Source organism: Dryobates pubescens, chromosome 10 (assembly GCF_014839835.1).
Source record: "Dryobates pubescens isolate bDryPub1 chromosome 10, bDryPub1.pri, whole genome shotgun sequence".
Lineage (NCBI taxonomy): Eukaryota > Metazoa > Chordata > Aves > Piciformes > Picidae > Dryobates > Dryobates pubescens.
This window is the reverse complement of record NC_071621.1, coordinates 4266756-4290329: the sequence shown is the minus strand read 5'-3', so window position 1 is coordinate 4290329 and position 23574 is coordinate 4266756. Positions and strand designations below refer to the sequence as shown.

Below are 23574 nucleotides of genomic sequence, written 5' to 3'. Positions count from 1 at the left end.
GGTAAAATCCCGAGCTGCAACAGTGCCAGTTGCTTTCAACCACTTCTGATTATACTGTTACTGGCTAACAGGAGGTCATAGATGGGTAGGTTCTTGTCAAATGTTGTGTTAACAGTTTTGCAGTAAAAAGGCTATTGAACCATAGAAGTAAGACAGATTTGGGACTAGCAAGTAATGCTATGGGAGTATGGCCCAAAATGATATAACGAACCCTACCTGTCTTGGTGTAAAGGTATATTTAAAATGGCCTTCATTTGATAAGATCTAAAGTTACATGTAGAGTCAAAAAAAATACAGTAGTCAGGTTAGAACACATGAATAAAAACTCTACCACATAGAAAAAAGCTGAGGTAAGAAGATGATGTCAAACCAAATGCTTTACAAATACCTGGGACACTTGGTAACATTGAAAAAATTGGTATGTTTTAAGAAGGCAGCTATTTTGATTCATGTCAAAGACATGACTAAAAGCTTGCCAGGGCTCATTACAGTGTTCCTTCAGTTTCTTCTGGCAGTTTTTTGAAGTACATGACATAGCTATTTACAAGAGAAAAATATCAATGCAAAAAAAACAGAATTAAGCCAGGCAGAACGAAAGCACAAAATTCTGTGTTAGAAAACCCACAAACCTTAACTAGGTCCAAACCGTATCTAGTAGGTTCTATACCCATATAATTATCTCTGCAAGTTTAAGCTACCTAGTGGGTCAGAAATAAAATACTATTGGCCCAGGAGAAGTAATTTCACACTAACAGCTACACAAATTTTGTTAAAAATGGAATTTTTCAAGTTTTTGATGGAAGATTAAATAAAACCTTATTTAAGTATGCCTGACATAAGAATATTTTTTATGCTTACAGAAACAGATTGAAATGAGTGTTCTGGACAGTGTTCATTAAGTTGTGAAGATGTCAAAACAATTAGGGTCATATAATCAAAGATTAATGAGAAGTCTGAGCTAACACTTTTCATTATTTGTTCACTACCTGAACTGAATTTGGAAATGCACTTTCTGGCACTTCTTCCACAACAACTGAAGTATGTTCCACCACTTATGTCCTGCTCTGGAAAGATTTAACTCCTGAAAAGAAGGAATAGTTATTTTTTCTGCTCCTCTTCCTTTCCTAACTTTCTTGGATGAAGAACCTCCTCCCAACATACATAGAAGCAAACTAGTTTTCAACATTTGAAAAGATATAAAGGTTTATTAAATGAATCCCAATTTGACAGATATTACATAAATTAAATGGCAATAAAATTTTACAAGGGTTTATGTACAGATCACAGTGATTTTCCTTGTGCAATGAGGGCTGACTTTGTAACTTTGAACAGTACTTGTACATGTGAACTAAAACAAGCAACCAGCACATACAAAGTTACTCCAGGTTAATCTCTCAAGTCTAGCAGTTCAGCTGATTATGCAGTACAGAAATACCTGCTACAACTATCACTACTTACTACACAACAGAGTATTTATAAAGCAGTCAAGATTTGCCACAGAAAGTGCAAAACATTGAAAGTCTGTACCCAGTACAGTACACAAAGGAATCATGCTACAGTCATTGAAAGCTGAAAAAATTCTATAGCACGGGAAGCACTGCATCATAACTCTTCTGAATGACAAGCAGATGGCCTGAGGAAGAGACCTATCTTAATCACTTTCAAAGCTGCAAAATCCCTGTTCATCCATTTAAACGTAGCTTAACGTAGTACCTATATTTGATCCATCAATGACTTTCTACAGTGGAAGATCACATTAGTTAAAGCTCAGTAGCACATAGATTCATTTATCAAGTTAATTTACAGGAAAACCTACACCATGTTCTCTGTGGAAATCATGAAACATTTTTATCATTGGTTACAAGATCATTTATACAATGCATGTTTATCACTTAAAACCTCAAACTGGGCAATTAAAAAAATATATATATAAAACTCAAAAAAATAAAGTTTGTTTTTTAATGTTTTAACATTCTTGTTTACCAAAGCAGAATACCAAAGGTCTATGGGCTCTTGCAAGAAAATAGTTCCTATGCAACAACAGCCTATAAGCAAAAACATGTTAACAGAAGCAACCATAAGAAAATGAGAGACTTGAACAGAAAATAAATATATTCTAGCCTGATTAAAAAACAACAAAAACACAAAACCACAAACCACCAAAACCATCAAAACCCCTCACCAAACAAGTGAAAAAAACACCATTAAAAAAAAAAACCACCAAACACAACAATGAAATACCACACACAAATCCAGAGTTCTTGGTACAGTGCGTATTGGGTGACAGAACTACATTAGCGGACCACGGAAGTCCCAGCAAAGACTTAAAACAAACTAGACTGGTTGGAGTAAAAAATTAAAATGGACATCCAATAACAGCTCATTAAGTTCAAGGCTGTAGAGAAAATAACTGATCAATTAAGCAAACGCTTAAAAATTGGTTTGGGTTTTATTTAGTTGCAGATTTTAATTAAAATATTGAAAGCATTTTTGTACTAGAAAGCATGTTGACGAGGTCAGTAGTCAGGCATATGTACACATGGCTCTGGAAACAATACAAAATTAATGGATTAACATTATTAAGATAATATTAATTGTTTCTTTAGTCTCTATTATGAGTGTCAGTGCATCCACTGCCAGCAATGGATAAGATCAATAAAAAGAAAATTTACTCTTTCCTGTTGTTCAAGCATTCAAAAACTTCTAATCACCAACATGGCAGATTAGTCAAATACAACTTCATTTCCTCAGCTTTGAAGACTTAAACACAATGCAGTTTCTAAGTTTGAAAAAGTTATTTTGCACACTTACTTGTTGCAGTGTGTATGTTTTTAAATAAGACATTGATTTGTAGTACGCAGATTCCATAAAATATTGTGAACTTATGTATTGAAACAAATCAACACTGAACTGTGAACCCCTTAGACAAAATGAGCTGTGCTTTATGTGCTTCAATTTTTCCAGTTGATGTGGAATAACTAACTCCACAGGTAAAAATACAGGGGACCAGATATAATTTTTCAAGAAAATAAGCTGGGTTTTTCACTAGGTTAATGTGATAATTTTCTATGGATTCTTCCTGTATTTTTCAAAGAGTTATGCAATCTCTTACATTTAGCCTTGTGTTATAAAGAACTAGATCTAATACCCTAGAAACTGCAAGTTCTCAACAGTACTTCCGCACTGTTTAGAGCTAAACAGCAATTTTTACATGAGACTCCATCTACGGATGTCACAAAATTAGAAATATGGTAATTTTGTTAGTCATTACTAGAATGTCTACTTCATAAGCATTCAGATTTAGCTCAGAAAAATGAATCTTTGGCCTAAATTTGCTATGGCATTTCAGATCAAGTATGTGTAGAGCAGTTGATGGAAAGTTTAGTGCAGAGCCATCATTCATAATAGTAGAATTTCAGTAAGCTAATGTGCTTTTGAAATGGAAATATTTTTGGTTTAAATATCATAAATTCACAACAAGTAATCTAATACTACAGCATCTGGAAAAACGTAATTACTTATATCAATTGAAGCACTTAAAAAAAATAATCAATTCCTCTGTATTAACACAAGTGTCACAATATGTAACATGAAAAGAAAGAAAAAAAATCCTGACGTGTCCACAATCTAACTTCATTTTTCTGTGTATTCAAATACGTAGATAGATACATATGCACATACAGGTATTTGGTGCTACTTAAAATGCAGTATTGCAAATCCTTCCTAAGTAGGGTGTATTCAAGCTGCTAGAAAGGTACAGGATGAAAAAGGAGACTCCTTACTTTTAAGACTTGAACTCTGTACATACATAATTCCTGGCAGCACAGAATTCAGGTCAATTGCAAAAGCAGGAGCTGAAAAATTGGGTTCCAATATGTATGTGGTCTTTCTGAAGTGCCAAGCATTCAACAACAGTTATTTCAATAACGAAAACAGTCTGCTATGGCTCATGCTTCACATGTGGAGAAGACAGCAACTTTGAAAGAGAACAACTCCTTTAAGAGTAGAGTAGAACCCTTGGTACCAGCACACACCAAATTGAATGCTTACAGAGAGTCTTCATGTAAGTAATCTCACTTCAGACAGAATATAGTCATTCAATATCCTGTTTCTTAAAGAGAAATCACTGTGACAGAAGTTCATAAATTGGCCATTAAGGTGTATCTTAACAATAAAACATGCCTTTGTCTTTCTGCTTTCAAGTACTACAGTTGCAAGTGTGAAGCATTGGAACTTTTAGGTAGAAATCTTTTTTAAAACTTAAGTATTTTAATTTTTTACAAAGAACTATAAAATGTATATAAGATGATGAAAAACTCATTTATCCTTTTACGAATTTTATTCCTAGAGACCTTTGTGAAAAACATTATTGAAAAATAAAAACCATAGACTCTGCAAAGTACAAAAATTTACATCTCTGCACAGTTCCTGTGCTTTAGTTGTACTGTTTTCATTATATACAGATATACTAATTTGTGTTTTTAATTACACAAGTTTAGTATAAACTTATAAAATTAAGCCTATGAGTTAACTACACAAACGGATCTGGGAAGAGCAGGAAACTAACTGAGAAGTTAAAAAAAAAAAAAATTCCAAAATATACCATTTTAGGGAGTCTACCTCGGAGCAGACTACCATTATTACAATTTGTTCGGCTAATGTCAAATATCAAAAAATTACTCTTGCCTGCCTCCAACTCTTTATATATTTATTATATAGTAACATGCATATCTGAATGCAGTATTTTTCTTATCCACAAAGAAGGTCTTCATTTATATATCAACTCCATTTTTCTTCAGACTTCTCAGCAATTCAATGTTTTTCCAGTTTCTAAGGCAAAAAATAATTAAAAAGTCATGTGCAGCATGCAAAATTAATAACAATTATCAACCTATCACAGTTATAAAGCAGAACCCATGGTACAGAGCTAATCTGACAATCTTATTCCTCTAACTGAAGCCTTTGTTCTTAATACAAAAATCTTGTGAACGAGCAATCACATTTCTTTATTCATGATACTGTATTTTTTTTCCACAAACTATTTAAAAAATCCTACAGACAGGACTTAAATATCTGTACAGTAACTAACTCATTGTAGAAAACAGTCTGTAAGATAAACTTTAGCATTCTGTAACTCCGTCTTAAAATAAAATATTTTAACAGTTTATCTAATACTACATATTACTGCGATTCATGTTGGGTTTAGTATCACTGTTATGAATCAGAAAATGCAATTTTGCATACATCTCTCCCAACCCCAAAATGCTTTTAAGAGGACTTCTGACATCTGAATGTACCTTGTCCAGTGTGGATGTTGCATTCAGAAGTTCTTGAAAATTTCTAGATCTTTAGGGGGTACCGGAGGCATCTTGTTCCAGTCGTCTTCAGGATAAGCTTCAAAATTGGAAGTATCCCCGTCATTGGATACTTTTGGTACTATGGGAGGCTAGTCAGAAAAAAGCACAACTAAAATGTCACTGCAGTTTCCTCAACAAGTTCCTCTCGATCATACTGAAAGAGAAATTCTGTAAAAAGACTGATTAAACAAAAGGGGTACATATTATAAAATGTTTACCTTTTTTACCAATAAATGGCACCAGGGAGAGGAGCTTGCAGCAACACTGACATGTTCCAATGCTTTGTCTACACTGCAGTTCCATATTGTGGTTAAAAGGCACTTAGGTAGTATTTTAACACTCAAGTTCTAGCTGCTTTGCAGGCTGAAGGTAACTACTGCAAAAAATTTACCACAACTAAGCTTCTCAGAACATTCCGTTACAGAATAATTTGCCCTTCTCCTTCCTTAACTCTCCCCTCTTGTGTGACCTGCAAGGAAAAAGGAGTGTAAATGTATTAGGCTCCTTTCAGCTAAGACTTGACTGGAACTGCTTTCTAATTGAGGCTGAATTTTAACTTACATACACCTCAGAGTACCTCCTATGTTCTTCCTAGCCTAGCAATACATACAAGCAGGTAAAGAAATTGCTGCACTGCAAAAATTCACTTCACAAGGATATCTGTAAAGGAATCTTAATTCATATGCATCTTTTTAAGGAAACTTGGAGGTGCCAACAGAGGTATCTCTTCTATTGCTGTTCTCAGAGAATCCTTTGGATTTCTAACATTGCCCACCAGCTTCACAGTACTGGCAGCTTTTGTCTTATACTTAGCATCAAGATTAGTTTGCATTTTGGCAGGAAAACCAGTCTTCTGAAGTGACACACAAAACCAGAGAAAAATAAAATAAAAGAAGAAAGGAAAATTATTTTAGATTTCCTTTTGTTGAGACATGACTATTGCATACATAATGCTGATATTATAGTATTGGTATTAGGACCTTATCAAGACCATGAATCAATACTTCCTTTCCAAAATAGACTAATTTACATTTTTTACGGGGAAAATGTTGCATGGTATCATTATTTCATGCTTTTAATCTCTTTAACAGTATGAAATAGTGACAGTGTGAAATCTAAAGAATATAGCTGCCTCTAGAAATACATTTCTGATCCAAGGCACATCCTTGCTGTAAATTGTAAATTATCAGTCTCTCATCTCCCAAAATCTTAATATAACCACCAGAAAGATTGAGAAACAAGTTTTAGATGCATAATAATCTGAATGCCACACAACACAGAAAAGATGTTTGCATCACAGATTTAGGATTTGTACATCTAACATTCAGTTTTAAATACTATTTGTTTGGCAATACAGTATGTAGTCATAAACTTCAGTGCTGAAATACTTGCTATCATCCTGTTTGGGTTCTTTGCAGATTTGCTTGACCAGAATGTACAGTAAATAATCTAAAAATGTGACTTCATTACAATAAATCTACACAAAACATCGACTGGGTGTAGTAATCCAAAACAAACAAACAAAACACACACACACCACCAAAACCGTAGAACATTTAAAATAATGTAAAGTTTTTTCTTGAAAGAAAAAAAGTTAGCTACAGCTTTATTTTAGCTGTATTTTATACTACAAGAATACATCAAGAACATTTTAATCTTGTACCTATTTTGCAAGAACTCAAGATATCTAGACAGAAATGAATTGTAATAAATTATTACAAAGAAAATTAAAACCAAGCATTTAATGAGTACTTGATTGACTGTATATGGCAACCTATGTTACTGAAAATCACTCATGTAAGAAGCACTAGTTAGAACTTTGAGGAAGGAAGGAGTTTTACTCCCAAAGGACTTTAAAAAGCATCCGCTCTCATATAATACAATTCAGGGTTGTTAGAAAGTAAGTTAGGATTGCATTCATAAATCCTTCTCTCTAATCTTCCCTATTCCTCCATGTTTCACATTTTATTAAAGCATTTACCTGAATTGAACTTGGCACAAAAATTTAAAGCCCAGACTAAATCACTTCAACAGACTTCAGAACAAGAAGGAAAACCAAAATAAAATTAAAAAAAAACCCAAACAACAAAAACTCAATCCCCTCATGCACCTAAACAAAAAAAACACTTAATGACATGTAATATTTACAACACCCTAAACCTGAACATCAAATGTTATATTAACTAACCAAATTCAACAAAACATTTATTTTTAGACATGTCATATATAAACAAAAATCCAAGTAGAATTCATGTAATTTTTCAGTGTAAAAGAGCAAAGAGGCATGTAATTACTGACATGTGCATATATGCATGCGCTCACACACATGAACATAGATAAAACAGGCACAAAACTTCAACAGAACAGCTTAAATGAATAGTGGTTTCTTGTTGAGATATCCTGTATAGTATTGAGCAATGTATACCTTTAGTCTCCTTTGAGGTACAGCATCCCATTCTATAGACCTGAACCATCGATGTCTCTTCACATCATCTGCTCCATTCTTCAATGAATAGAAAAAAAAGGTATGTAATATTCTATGTACACCAAACCATGTATTTCATCACAGAAACTGTGGTATTGAGGCCAGCTAATAGCCTAGAATTTTCTTTTCTGGGGTGATAATCACTGTAAGATTCTACAGGATAAATTCATAGTGTTATTTCCCCAGCAGTTCCCGAGTTCCAGAAATTTAGCAGCAGTATTCTTCTGACACATGGAAGATTAAAGTAGGTTTGAAATTACCCATAGAACCATTTGCTGCAGTTCTAGTCACTTCTGTTTTCTCCAGTGAGTTAGAGCACTAGTCTATTCAGACATACTACCTAATTCTTACAAGAATTAAAAATAATAATAATTAAACAAAACCAAACAGAAACAAAAACAACCCACAAAAAACCCAAACCAATATAAACCAAACCCAAACAGAGGGTTGATGGTGTCTTAAATAAAAGTCATGTCTGGGAGGCACACAGTTCTAGTAAATATGAGAGATGTTTAATGCTGACAACAGGAGGTTCTCAGTAATGTTACAGAAGTTTATATATAAAAAAAATTGTTTTCATTTTAGATGTATTGTTTAAAGACCCATTTGTCTTGTGCTATTTCTCTCTGGGCTGACTGTTTTAATTACATACATAAAGAAACTGGGGAAAAAACAGTTGGTTCTCTGTCTCGGGTGTGATTATAGTGCAGTTTTAATGCCAAGCACTCAGTTCCATGAAACAATTTGTTTTCTTCAGATTTCTATGGAGTGGGACCACGCACACTGACATTTAAAGAGGTAACAACAAAAAAAACTGTAAAGAACTCTGAAAGATAAGAAAAACATTTAAACATAAAAATCCAACAAATCATTTATTTCTAGCTTTTCTTACCAGTCTAGGTTTATGCCATAAAAGCCTCTGGAAAGGAACTTTGGACAGGGGGTTCTAGTATCTATTGTTATATCAGTATGTTCAAGAAACCTGTGTGACTGCGTATCTTTTATGTTCTTCACTTATGCGCACCATAAATTGTGCTTTGTGCAAAAAAACCCAAACCTGTATACCTCCCTTGCTCAAGGAAACGGAAACTTCAGTTGTCTTTAAAGAACTACAAGATTACACAGGCAAGGTTTTGATATCTGCAACACTGCAACAGCAACAAGTCAATGAATACAGGATTAATTTACTCCGGCAAAAGCGCAGATTAACCTACACTGAATTGTGCGGTGCTTTGATTAGCCTGTTATAGTACCTGAATTAGTTCACGTGCAGTTAACTCCTCATTGTGATACTAACAGAGCTACTGCACAGCTCCAGAATCAAATGAACTTGTAATACAGCTGTTGCCATCTAGGCATTACAAACAGTACCACATCAGAACATCTCACAGAATTTGCAAGATTGCTTTGTGTTCCTCCCTTGACTTATCAGACATGTTTCTGAGGTAGGCTGGATTGCTACCCAGGACATAAGCATTTTCTTGACTAATAAGTTACTGCCTCCAGAAGTCTGTTCAGAACAGGATGAATAATAATTCTTGGTGGAAAATGATTTGTGTTTAATCAGCCTCAACACCAAACTATCAGGACAATGACCAAGCATGAAATGACTTGATCAAACCTTGTAGTCTTTATAATAATTTTTAAGCTTCAAATTTAATTTTAACTCCTTCTAGGATTAAACAACTCCAAAGAAAATAATAAAATCAGTTGGCACCCTGTCATACAACATTTGGCAAGTTTCTGGTCTAATGTAAGTCTTCAAATTAATCAGTAAACAGGTAGAGTTCCTTTTTATTTTTTTTTTTGTTTTGTTATTTTTGGTGAGGAGGAGTGAGGTGTGGGAACATTAATCCAGCCAAATAGGAATATGATTTCCTGAAATACACAGTTAAATTTCACATTTAGTAATGTATGGGAAAATACATCTCAATTTCATGCTTATAAAAAGTCATAGTAAAGCTTCATCTTTCCTACAGAATTCTTTCCATCTTGTGCTATGTTTCATGTTAGATCTGAAATTTTATACTGACCTTCATATTTCCTAATCTCCTTGTCCTATCAACCACAAGCAGCTTCTTAATGAGGTCTCTGTAGTAAAGGAAATAAGGTCTCTGTTAAAAGCAATTTATATTTGCCTGTCATACATATATTACAGAATATAAACATATATATTCTTTTGCTTAGCTAATACTGCATATGCTTTGCCCATTCATTTCCTTCATATTTCAGAACACTTAAAGAGTAAATAATAAAGAAGGGAATAACCTGTTCTGAAAAGGAACTTGCAGAATTCTTGCAAGCTCCTTTTAGATTCTTTTACATTATCACAGTATAACTAAGGTTGGAAGAGACCTCAAGGATCATCGAGTCCAACCTGTCTCCACAGACCTCATGACTAGACCATGGCACCAAGTGCCACGTCCAATCTCCTCTTCAACACCTCCAGGGACGGTGACTCCACCACCTCCCTGGGCATCCCATTCCAACGACGAATGACTTGCTCAGTGAAGAACTTTCTCCTCACCTCGAGTCTAAACCTCCCCTGGCACAGCTTGAGACTGTGTCCCCTTGTTCTGGTGCTGGTTGCCTGGGAGAAGAGACCAACCCCTTCCTGGATACAACCACCTTTCAGGTAGTTGTAGAGGGCAATAAGGTCACCCCTGATTAAGAAAGAAGTGGGGAAACTTTCTCTCTTCTCCCTCCATCCCCCAAGGAGTATTGTATTTTTGAGATTTAGAATCCCTAGCAACATACAAAATTTGGCAGAACATTAGTATATATTAAAAACAGAGATAAAGCCATATCCTCAACTTTATACATTAACATTTAGATTCCATGGCATCTAAGTATTTAGAGAAAACATGGAAGAGCTAGTCATCTGCTTAACACTAGTAACCTCTATAAGCTTTAGCTTCATTGAAAATGAAAAGCCTCCCCTGAAATCCTAGTTCACTGGACAGGTCCACACAAAGCTAAACCAACAAGTACTTTAAATATTAAGCACAAAATAATGCTAACATAAATCAAAGTGAGTATCACAGTTCACTGAGTTAGCTCAATTACTTATAAGCTGAGACAAAAAAATCTAGCTTCACGTTTCTATAAGCAATTACTTTTTATCTCACAGATTATTTTGCAATTTTTTGAGCAATAACGTTCTGGTCTCATTGCATAAATACCAGTGATGCAAAGAACAAAATTTTATCCGTTCTTTCTATAGTCTCAAATAGACCTGAAAGATGCAATGCTGAATAAAATGCTAGGGATCTACAGAGTATGGCTAATTGCAATTTTTAACTTCACAGGAGGTTTGGAGGAAAAAACAAACAACAACAGAAAAAACCACAACAAACAAACAAAAAAACCTCAACAACATCAAAAAACACACACAAACCCTCCCCAACAACACCACACACAAACCAAAACCACACAAGGGTTTATTTACAGGAAAGAACGCAAGCACATTAGTGACATCTGCCTCGCTGCAAAACTAGTATTCTGTCACCAGCCCTTGAAATCAGAAAACATACACAAAGAACATGTGGACTGAGAGTGAATGCTGTATCTGGCAGGAATATAACTCTAAAATTCACCTGGAAACATATTCTGTTCTCCTTTTGTCTGGAGACTGAAATCAAGGTAGAAAACAATTTTTAAAAACTCCCATGATCATTCCAGCCAATCAATATTTGAATTAGATTGAACCATATGACTGACTCCTTGTACAGCTACTTTCACTGAGAAATATCCTTCTAGTTCTCTGCAGAGAGAACTATTCCTCACATTAAGTCTACATGAGCAACTATAAACAGTCATTAGACAGAAGTTGTACTGAAAAGAAATCCATCAAACCAGAACTAAAATAACAGTCAATATGACCAAAAATCATTCGTGGAGTGTCCTATTTCTATAGCCAGAAAACATTCAGTGGATCAATTCTTGGCTTGCTTAACAATTCATCTTACATAAGAACAGTTAAGGAATGAGCTTGCACAGTGAAAACACAGCAAAAAGATGAATACATATTCTGTCTTCAACAGAACAAATATCCATTAAATTGAACATTATGCAGATCAATGCTTCCTTATTACATAAAAAGAACAGATTAGAAATTATAGTGTTAAGGTCAACCCAACATGTTGCCGTATGCATTTCAGGAATGAAATTCTATATCAAGGTCTTTGCTGTGGCACTGATGTTTCATTTCCAAAACTGTCTATACAAAAAAAAAGTGTACACAAGTGAAAAAAGAGAATATAAAGAAATAACTTCTAAACTCATTAGTGGCCAAAGAAATAGATGGAGCATAATAAATACATATCAGAAATGAAGTAACAGAACTCTTCTGAAAAACTTATTTTGGAATTTCTAGTTGATTAGTTTATCATCATCATCATGGTAGAAGCTGTTTTTCAGAAGAGATCTGAAATAATGGTCAAAAGTGTCAAAAGACCTCATGCATGCATGACAAAGGACTTGGAGAAAACATCTAATCAAATTGCAAGGTGGCCAAGAAAAGAGACACACTAGAGAGAAACGTAAAGAGATGCTAACTCAGGACAGAATGAACAGCACTGGTGTAAAACAGCAGTTTATACGGCACAGAAAGACACAGTGAACATCATGCAGCAGGAAGGAAAGCAAAAAAGGGCACAAATCCAAAAGGTAAAATGTGTGGGAGGATGATAGAAGTTAGGTGGTTAGAGAAACGTCAGACACTAAGTTTATGTAGTACTTCTAGGCAGAAAAGTTGTCTGCCGAAAAGTTGAGAGTTAATGCTACTGTACGGTACTAATACTTCAGACATAGCCTGCATAGCATTAATACTTTAGATACAGCTTATATGTGACAGGACCCAAAATAGTCTTCATCCCTGCTGAGATACCAACTGTGAGGAAAAAGTGAGAAAGCACATAGGATGCAAGAAAGACAAGAAGTAGATTGTTTCCTTACAACTAAATCTTCATGTTTGGCTGAAGGTAATGGTGCAGAAATATTCAAGACTATCCAATTCTGCATATTGTGGGTTAAAAAAACAGGAGGAAAGATTGCCAGAACAAGAGAGATACAATGTGCCTGCAGAAAGCAGGTGAAGCCAGGCAAATGAATAAGATCACTGAAACCAAGGTGCAAGACAATAAAAGCCAAAACTAGAATTCCATGAGAGCACCTTCATAGCAGGAACGTAATGGAAATGAGATGTCAAGCACATGCGGACAAGAAAAGCTGAGGGAAGAAGCATGTATCAACAGGTATGCATACTGCAATTAATTCACCATCCATAACATTGAGACTGAAGGGTAAACCTGCACATACATGCTTACTGCTGCATCTAAGTGCTGTCTGGGAAGTACAATTCCTAGTGTCGGTCAGTGAATGTCAAGTGAAAACAGAAGCATCTCTACTTTTCAGTGTTTTCACCATGTTAGACAGATTGCTAGCGGCAACCACCTAAATAGAGCTGTTCATCTTCTGCTCATACTCTTATACTTTAGTGCACACTGTATTATGAGACATACTCAGTTTACTTCCCAAAAGAGACTGGGTTAGGAAGATCAAACAATGAGACTACACCAAATGAGGAACAGTATCAAGACAGTAAGAGAAAAGTGTTAAGAAGAGAGAAATATGAACTTTAAAAAATCCTCCCCAAATGATTATTTTTGCAAAAGAATTCACAGAAGCTCAGAGGCAGATGGACTGATTTCCTCAGATTTGCTATATGACACTTAATCTATTTACCTAGTAGTGAATTTAAGTGCGTGCCTTCTCTAAGGTCACTTATTCAAAACACCTTGAATTATTAACCTGGAAATTTAAGAATTACTTCCTGTTCTCACTCAATCATCTTAGTTTTTGAAGTGAACCATCCATGTTTAAAATTGCACTTCCTCTGTTCTCATGTTCACTAACAATTATTTCAGTTATGGAATTTTTAAATAAGGGGAAGAAAGTATTTAATTTGCAGCATAGCTGTAATAATTGCAAAATACTATGAATCAAACCTACACATGCATATATAACACTGCAAATTGAACGGAGGCCCTGCTCTCAGAAGTGGTAGTCAGTCTTACACTGGAACTTCTGAAGAATCATTCGAGCTCTTCTAATTTTCCCCAAATTATCTCTACATATTCCCCCCACCCCGCCTTTTACTCTTCCAGGCCTGGTACCAACGAGCTTTGTACAATTTGAGAAAGCTTTTAATATTCTAAAACATGCAGATAAGTAAGAGAGGCAGATACTATCTCCAGCTTTAAGTCTACTGAACACAATTTTACTTGGACTGCCAGAGTAAACGTCATCTAAAACATTTTTCAACATGGTATTTTAGAAAATCAGAATCTGGTATTCTACAAAGACTTTTTAGAAACAGTGCTTAGGAGGTGTTTAGAATAGAAGATGACAGTGTTGGGAGTCATAGACTTACTTTACATATAAATCCAAATGTCTTGGGAAATCTATTTTGCCAGCAAGAATCTTCTGATATATACCAAAAGGATTGTCATCAAAAAATGGAGGAAACCTGTTCAAGAAATTTTTAGATGTTAAATTTTTTTTCTCTATAAATTTTATAAGCAGTATTATGTTACAGTAATTCCCTTTGGAAATAGTTGATTATATATTTTCTTTTATTAGGGCATCAAAAATCAACTACTAACTTGAAGACTAAGTTAAGGCTGCTATGGCAAAACAAAACATTTTTGTACACAACACATTGAATATAGAATTAAAATTGAAGTACTACAAGAGAATTTTGTTACATTAATACAGTAAAAATATAAATTATGAAACAAAAATTGAGTCTAAGTAAAAACTGCTTTGCCTTTAAGTATGAAACCAAGGAGTATATTTTCCAAAACAGAACTGCTGGCTTTGATCTTGTCCTTGTGTAGTGGTTTGGAATTTACCACCACATTAACTAAAAAGCACCGCTCACTCAGTCGGGAAAGCAAATGGAAGCTATATTTACAAGCAATAACTACACTCTACAACAGAATGCAATGAATATGTACAAAATATACAGTATTGACAACGTTATACAGGTATTTACAATCAGAAAACAGCATGGAAAGCCCCCTGAACCCCTCCTGGTATCCAAAAAGGAGTGGGGAAACTGCTCTGCTCTCCCCTCACCCCCTCCCCTTTCTCAGTTTGATTCGAAGAAAAGAGAAAGATGTTAGGAGAACCGTTACCTCAAAGCATCATTAGCATCCTTATCTCAAGGTCTCTGTGTTAAGACTTCTCTCCAGCTGAGCAGAGCAGAAGCAGCAGCCAGAGAAGAAAGAAATGAATGAAGTGGGATGTGTGAGATTGCCAGGGGTACCCTTCACACATCTGGCCAATGAAATTAGTTTAGAATAATCTTTTGTTTTCCTTTTTACACCCAATTGTGAATTGTTTATATTTCTCCACTCTTCTGCTCGAAAATCTGCAGCTAACTTTTAAAGGCATAGCCTGAAACTGCCACACCTTGTAACTGTAGGGCAACCCTTAATCACTAGCTTCTATCTGAAATATAAAAGTGAATAGACTGTCCAGTTCAGTTTACACTTCTTGAATTCAAGTATATGTTCTGCTAAAGAAAGGTTTGAAGGTGATAATGCTCAAATCCTGAAATTCTGAAGTGCAGCTGTCTTTGTGTTAGATGAAATACTTATTTCATAACCTTCCCAAGATGATCAGTAAGTCAAGACACAAAAATCCTACACAGTATTTTCTAGACAGTTCTTTACAAACTTATGAGTTAACAGAGAGACTCCTTGTCTTTTACCTATGGCAAGAAATGAGTCTTCTGTTCTGCTACTGTAATATATACCACAATTACTGCAAAAGACAGACTATGGATGCATCACTACAGTTGGTATAAGCAGGTTAGCCCAAGTGTCAACCAGGTTTTCAGAGTGACAATCACTTTTTTAGAACTTACTATAGGAAATCCTTTTAGGGAAACAGAATAAGTAATGACTCATTCACTAATCTCAGTCCCAACTTGATTTTGGTACCATGACTAAAGCATGCCTCTTACTATGCTTGTCTCAACTCCCCTAAAGAATAGAAAAGAAAAAAGTTTTGAATATCAACCATAATGCTCATTGTTACTCTTTCTAGCATTTTACAGTTACTAAGAGCACTTAACTGCATACATACACACACAAATACAATGCTCAAAATCACTAGTAGCACAAAGCTGAAAAGAACATTTCTTGATTTCACATTATGTAATTTTATGCTAATCAAACTTACTATTCAACAAATAATACACATGTATGTGTTTTCAGTAGTACTAATTCCTTTATTATCTGTCTGATGCATATAGTTTAAAAAAAAAAAAAAAAAAAAAAAAAAAAAAAAGGGTAATTCTCTAAAACACAGAGAACACCTTTATCGGTTGTGTCCAGAAAGTCAGGTTACTGTCACTACGAAAACCAGAATAGTCTCAGCTGGAAAAAAAAAAGAAACCCTGGAAAAAGTAAGAATCTCAGGGGGGGGGGGGGGGAAAAAAAAAGTCATCTTTTTATAAATCCCTTCTCTGACACTAAAGAACAAGGCAAAAAGTCATATTTAACATGCATAAAACATTCCCACACCCAAGAGATTATCATATAAGCTTTCTTTTTCAGACAGGCAACATTATATCTTTCACATTCTCCACAGCAACTGGCAAACAGTGCACTCAGTTTTCAATTTTGTATTTATTATTATATGTTGATATCTATAAATACATAAAGCAAATAGAATGAGACTTTGCCATGACGCACAAAGGTGGCAGCTGCAGTAAGCATATTGATATGAAATGCAGGTTTTTTCCTCCTCAATCTCCAAACATTCTGTCCTCTAAAAAAGGTGTGAAATCAAGAAGCAGCATGCGTAAGTTTTTACATACATAAATATGTTTAAACTGCTCGTTGATGTCCCACTTTGAAAATCCGAAACTACTATGTCTAGAGCTCTTCAGAAATTTAAATGATGTTTGAATCTGTAATAATTTAATAGCAATACTGCTTAAAGTACATTTGAACTGCATGTAAAGTAAGAGCAGCTTTGAAAGATCACAAAGCTTTCTTGTGGACAAATCAAGCAAAGTGACTTTAATAATACTTGTCAATCTTCAACACATCACAGATTTTAGACAAAACACCACAAGTACTGTGATGGAAGCTACCTCGAGTTTTAGATTGTCTTCTCACTAACACAAACAGAGGCCTTTATTCCACGGACTGGGACATCAGCTGCAAATAATTCCTTTTGCTAATTGATGCGTAACAGTGGGACTGACTTTTGTCTCAAAGGTAACCGTTTCCACACAGGAGAAGCTACAAAATCTCAAGGGAAAAGAGACGCCTGAGAATATGAAACCACAGACAGGAACCAGTATACCTAAAGTGACAGATCAGCACATCATCTATGACCACCAAAGCAAAACCGAGAAACAAAAGCTCTCATTAAATGAGAAAATGAACTTAGCTACACATCTGATGACAGTAAAATTATGATCCAACATATTTAATGCTAAACAAGTGTATTTTCCTTCATGGGAGGTTGTAAGGGAACATATTTACATCTTTCTACTCATTATATTGACAGTTTGTTTACCTCAGGTTAACTCTATTAATATTACTGACCTCATGACTAGACCATGGCACCAAGTGCCACGTTGTGGTAGGTTGAGAGAGGGCTTAGCTCTCCCTCCTCCACAGAGTAAGAAACCACAACTAGCCCAGTCGAAGAGCAAAAGCTATATATTTACAAGCATATATGGAAAGCAGGTTATATATAACACAATATATACAGGTATTTACAACATATACACAGAAACACACAGCAAAGAGAAATAACACAACAAAAATCCCTTCCCGAGGGAGAGATCCCCTCCTTGTAACCCCCTCTCTCCCCCACTACCTCCCTTTTTCCCCAAAAAGGGGTTAGAGAGAGAGAAAGGCAAGTTACTAAGGAAAAGAGTTGTTAGTAAGCTTCAAAAGCCCATGCAGGATTAGTGTTTGCTTATCTGAAGGCCAACTCCAGCAGTTCGCAGAAGAAGCAGGCAGGGAGAACAGGCTGAAACCCAAACTCCCCCAACTCCCAAACTGAACTGAACTGAGGAAAAAAAAAAATTCCAACTGCTCCACAATCTAAAGTTGCATTTTTGTTTATCAACCAATGAAATTCGTTTAGAATATCAGAATGTTTTGGTTCTAGTACCAAAAACATTAGCCAGTGTGTTCCAGCAGTGTTTGTTCTTAAAGGCACAGCCTCCAACGACCACACACGTCCAATCTCCTCTTCAACACCTCCAGGGACGGCGACTCCACCACCTCCCTGGGCAGCCCATTCCAACGATGAATGACTTGCTCAGTGAAGAACTTTCTCCTCACCTCGAGTCTAAACCTCCCCTGGCACAGCTTGAGACTGTGTCCCCTTGTTCTGGTGCTGGTTGCCTGGGAGAAGAGACCAACCCCTTCCTGGCCACAACCACCCTTCAGGTAGTTGTAGAGAGCAGTAAGGTCTCCCCTGAGCCTTCTGTTCTCCAGGCTAAACAATCCCAGCTCCCTCATAGGGCTCATGCTCAAGGCCTCTCACCAGCCTTGTTGCCCTTCTCTGGACACATTCAAGTGTCTCAATGTCCTTCTTAAACTGAGGGGCCCAGAACTGGACATAGTACTCAAGGTGTGGCCTAACCAGTGCAGAGTACAGGGGCACAATGACCTCCCTGCTCCTGCTGGCCACACTATTCCTAATACATACCAGGATGCCATTGGCCTTCTTGGCCACCTGGGCACACTGCTGGCTCATGGTTAGGTGGCTGTCAATCAGTACCCACAGGTCCCTCTCCGTTTGGGAGCTCTCCAGCCACTCTGACCCCAGCCTGTAGCTCTGCATGGGGTTGCTGTGGCCAAAGTGCAGCACCCGGCACTTGGACTTGTTAAATGCCATCCCATTGGACTCTGCCCATCTGTCCAGTCAGTTGAGGTCCCTCTGCAGAGCCCTTCTACCCTCTAACTGACCAACATCTGCTCCTAACTTGGTGACTCAACCCCCACATCCATATCATCAATGAAGATGTTAAAGAGCATGGGGCCCAGTACTGATCCCTGGGGGATGCCACTGGTGACTGGCCGCCAGCTGAATGTGGCACCATTCACCACCAGTCTCTGGGCTCAGCCCTCCAGCCAGTTCCTAACCCAGCACAGAGTGTTGCAGTCCAAGCCACAAGCTGACAGCTTGGCCAGGAGATTGCTGTGGGGGACGGTGTCAAAGGCCTTGCTGAAGTCCAGGGAGACCACATCCACAGGCCTCCCCACATCCACTAGGCGGGTCACCTGATCATAGAAGGAGATCAGGTTGGAGAGGCAGGACCTGCCCTTCCTAAATCCATGTTGGCTGGACCTGAGCCCTTGGCCATCCTTCAGGTGCACAGTTATTGCCACCAGGGTAATCTGCTCCATCACTTTCCCTGCCACTGAGGTGAGGCTGACTGGCCTGGAGTTTCCAGGTTCCTCCATCCTACCGTTCTTGTGGATAGGGACCACGCTGGCCAGCTTCAAGTCTTCTGGGACCTCTCTAGTGAGCCAGGACTGATGAAAAATGATGGAGAGTGGCCTGGTCAGCTCATCTGCCAGCTCTCTCAGCACCCTAGGATGGATCCCATCCAGTCCCATGGACTTGTGGGGATCCAAAAGGCCGAGGAGATCTCTAATTATCCCCTCCTCCTGGAACAAAGGGAAACTATGCAGCTCCCTGACTCCTCCTGCCAGCTCTGCAGGCCAGCTGTCTGGAAGACATTCTGTCCTGCTAGTAAAAATTGAGGCAAAGAAGGTGTTAAGCACCTCTGCCTTGTCCTCATCCTTTGTTACAACATTCCCCTCTGTGTCCACCAAGGAGTGGAGGTTGTCCTTGCCCTTTCTCTTGCTATTAATGTATTTATAGAAGGACTTTTTGTTGTCCTTCACAGCAGAGGCCAGTCTAAGCTTCAAATGTGCTTTTGCCTTCCTAATTTTCTTCCTACAAGACCTAGGAACATCCTTAAACAGTCCATGGGTTGCCTCACCTTTCTTCCAAAGATGATACACCCTCTTTTTTTCCATTAGTTCTTTTAGATGTTCATTACCCATCCAGGCTGGCCGTCTGCCCCGGCGGCTCATCTTCCAGCACACTGGCACAGCCTGTTCCTGCCCCTTCAAGAGTTCTTCCTTGAAGCAGGTCCAGCTCTCCTGGACCCCTTTATTTTTAAGGGCTGTATCCCAAGTATACATTTGTGCTACTGCACCCAGCCATGGTGAAACAGACTGCCACCTTTTTTTTTTTTTTTTTTTTTTTTTTTTTTTTTTGCACAAGTGCCTTCAAAGACTGCAACCAAGACAGAAACAGGGAAAACTATGAAGATGCCTTATTAAGTACACAAGCAGGATTTCACGTTCTCCCTAAACCAGTTAATTTACTGGAAATAAAGTCAGAGAAAAATTAAGTCAGAGAAAAACAGAGTCAGAGAAAAACAGAGTCAGAGAAAATTAAGGCAATTACTTTTATCTACCTAACAATTAACAGAAACAGGTAATTACATTAATGCCAGAATGCCTCTATTAGAATTTGCATCTTGTGGAAACACTGCTTATCAAGCAAACTCACAAACATCAAAAGCAGCATTTAAGCAAACTGATTTCCAAGTAGACCTTTCAAGCTTTTCCCTGTTCTTTTTACTTTGGTTTTAAGAAAACTTATGCTTACTAGTAATACAAGCCATCTCCCTATATGCCACTATACAGACTAAAACTCCCACTGCAAGTAACATTTCACTATGCTAGGAATTAAGACGTTTCAAAGAGAACCTGTAGCCTTCTTTACCCTTTAAATTTAAAAGATTATATGTATAAAAATCTAAAAACCTCATTTTCCAAACCAGATAAGGAAAACAGTAGCTGTTAAAGTCTTAAGGGAAAAAAAAATAAAATTAAAACCCAGTAACCAAAAAACCACAAAACTACCAAAAAGAAAAATAATCCACATAACAGCTTTTATACAGCTTCCCAATTCCTTTCTTCAAAGGCAGGAAAAAAGCATCCAAATTCGCTATTCTGAATATCAACAACAGAACTAGTACAGAATCCTATATTACTGTATTGCATAATACTGCTATGATATTGTAGCTATTATCACTTACCCTGACAGCATCTCAAATACAAGAATTCCTAGGGCCCACCAATCCACAGCTCTTCCATGGCCTTTACTTTGTATGACTTCTGGTGCAAGGTACTCAGGGGTCCCACATAGTGTCCACGTCCTGGGAAGAAAAGAAGAAAACAACAACTCACAAAACAAACAACAAAACCAGACTGAAGTGAAACTGAAATGATAGCCACAAAGCCAAACCAAAACAACCCCCCCAAAAAAAACTCTCACACAAACAGGAAATATCCAACATATACCTATATATTTAGAATAGAATAGAATAAACCAGGTTGGAAGAGACCTTCAAGATCATCATGTCCAACCTATCATCCAACACCACCTAATCAACTAAACCATGCAACCAAGCATCCTGTCAAGCCTCGTCCTGAACACCCCCAGCGATGGCAACCCCACCACCTCCTCAGGCAGCCCATTCCAATGGGCAATCACTCTCTCTGTGTAAAACTTCCTCCTAACCTCCAGCCTAAACCTCCCCTGGCGCATCCTGAGACTGTGTCCTCTTGTTCTGGTACTTTATTTATTTATTGTACATAATTTATTTATTGTACATATGAAAAAGAAGAAAAATATAGACTACAAAACTACTTGTAACAGAGATGTATGGACATTATGAAACTTCCTGGTTGCAGGAAATCTGTGCACTAAGTTTCCTGACTGCTGGTACACTACTCCATCCACCAGACAATGTTTTCACCCTGTAAAAGCTGCAGACCCAGAGAGTTCATGGACTACTCAAAAGCCCTGCAAATGCCAAATTTATTGATCTTTGAGAGCAAAAGGAAATTTATTTTTTTTTCAGAAATACCAAAGGGAAAAGGGACATATAAAAAAAGTAGCAGTTTAAAATCAATAACTAGCTGCATACACATATAATATTCCTTCTACAACTTAAATAACATCTTTCAAATAGTATTGAAATGTAACCTGTTGTCAACTCCACAATATCCTTAAAAAGAAAAACATTTTGTCTTTTAATTATTGGAAACATTTAAATGGTGTAGTTAAGCAAGTGTGAGATACAAAAATCATTTTTTATATATTTAAATGTAATTTTTATTCATAGCTTTTTTAATAGAAACTCAAAGTGTTTTATTGCCACCTAACTGAAATGTGTATTTTGAGTTCTATAAATTCATTAAATAAACTGAAGCTAAACAGCCAATTTACAAAGATTAAGTTACAGTTTGAAACAAAGAATATATCAAAACCATTTCTTCAGAAATAATAACTCTTCTTTGCTGTATTACCCGTGTAGATTATGCCTTACTTCCCTACACGCTAAAGAACAAAAAAGGTGCTTCCTGTTAGGAAAATTACAGTTCTGTGATAGCAAGGCAGATGAAACTTTGAAGCAGTGGTAATCAATTCAAGAGAAAAAGAAATAACAGGAATGAATAAGAAAGGAAAAAAAAAAAAAAAAGCATATTGCATTTTAAGAGAAGTCCTAGTAAAGACAAAAGACAAAAGAATGTAGACACAAAATGGATGGTTACTGCACACGATTTCTAATTTGCAGCAAAAGAAACTCTAATTGTTTATTTGTTTGTGCAAGAAGAAATCTTTTCCAAACTGCTAACATGGTCTTGAATATGAATAGCAATCATCTTCAGAAGTAATACGTAACTTATTGCAATTTCTAGTTTTCTCTGCCACTGTTGTTCTAAACATAAACCTTCTTTTTCCTAACTTTAAATGGATATTCAAGATGCACATTACACAATCCCAGAGTGGTTTAAAAAAGCAGACAAACAAACAAACGGCACAAAACAAAAAGCCACAAAACATAACATTTTTCCAAGTTAGCAGAATTATTTTAAACAGAATTTTAGAGCCTTGTTCTTTTGTGTATTTGTTTTGGGGTTTTGTTTGTGTTTTTTTTTTCCCTCCCTGTTTTTCTTTTTGTAAGCCTTAGATTTATATAAATACTTAAGATCAAGGAAGAAGAGCTGTACAGTTAGTCAAGACTTCAAATGAAGATTTACAATGCACAGCTTGATTTTAATATGGCAAAACCCACATTATTCCAGCGCAACTGTCAGAATGCATGTGTCTATATTATGCACTTATGCGCCATGGTTCTTGAAACTGTATTCATTAAAGAACATATCTTTAGTTTTCATCATAAAATGGTGGCATATTTTTTACTGCTAGAAAATATAAACTCCTGTTTTCAAAATCTCTCTCACACAAAAAAAATTCTCTACAGCACTGCTTTACAGGCTAGTGCCACCTAGCAGTTGCCTAGATCATAACTAGATAAACAAGAAAAAAAGACAGAATTTTGTTGGTTAACATAAAATTGTCCCCCCTTTCCCAAATGAAAAAGCTGTATTAAAATCCATTGTGTACATTTTTTTAAATATTGGTTTAGCCAGATCTGCAAATAAAGAAATTGCTGGTTTTACTGTACTTTGGAAGAAGTGCTTTACAAATAAAGCAGACAGGGCAGAGGCATTCTTTTTAATGTACTATTTCAAAAGTTTGCAGGACAACCACCCACAGCAGTCATTTTCCTCCACCAAAACTGCTAATACAGCCAAT

At 36.5% G+C, this 23574-nt stretch overlaps 1 protein-coding gene across 1 annotated transcript in view; it reads right to left on the bottom strand.

Annotated features, from left to right (window-relative positions):
• Positions 1-2843: 2843 nt before the first annotated feature.
• Positions 2844-23574, bottom strand: part of PRKX (protein kinase cAMP-dependent X-linked catalytic subunit) — a 67049-nt gene continuing 46318 nt past the window's right edge. Inside the window, exons 4-9 of the mRNA XM_054164703.1 lie at positions 21005-21124; positions 14276-14371; positions 9876-9933; positions 7783-7860; positions 5298-5446; positions 2844-4830 (exon numbers count right to left, since the gene is read on the bottom strand). Coding sequence (XP_054020678.1) covers positions 5321-5446; positions 7783-7860; positions 9876-9933; positions 14276-14371; positions 21005-21124 — 478 coding nt within the window. The 3' untranslated portion in view covers positions 2844-4830; positions 5298-5320. The remainder of the gene's footprint in view (positions 4831-5297; positions 5447-7782; positions 7861-9875; positions 9934-14275; positions 14372-21004; positions 21125-23574) is intronic.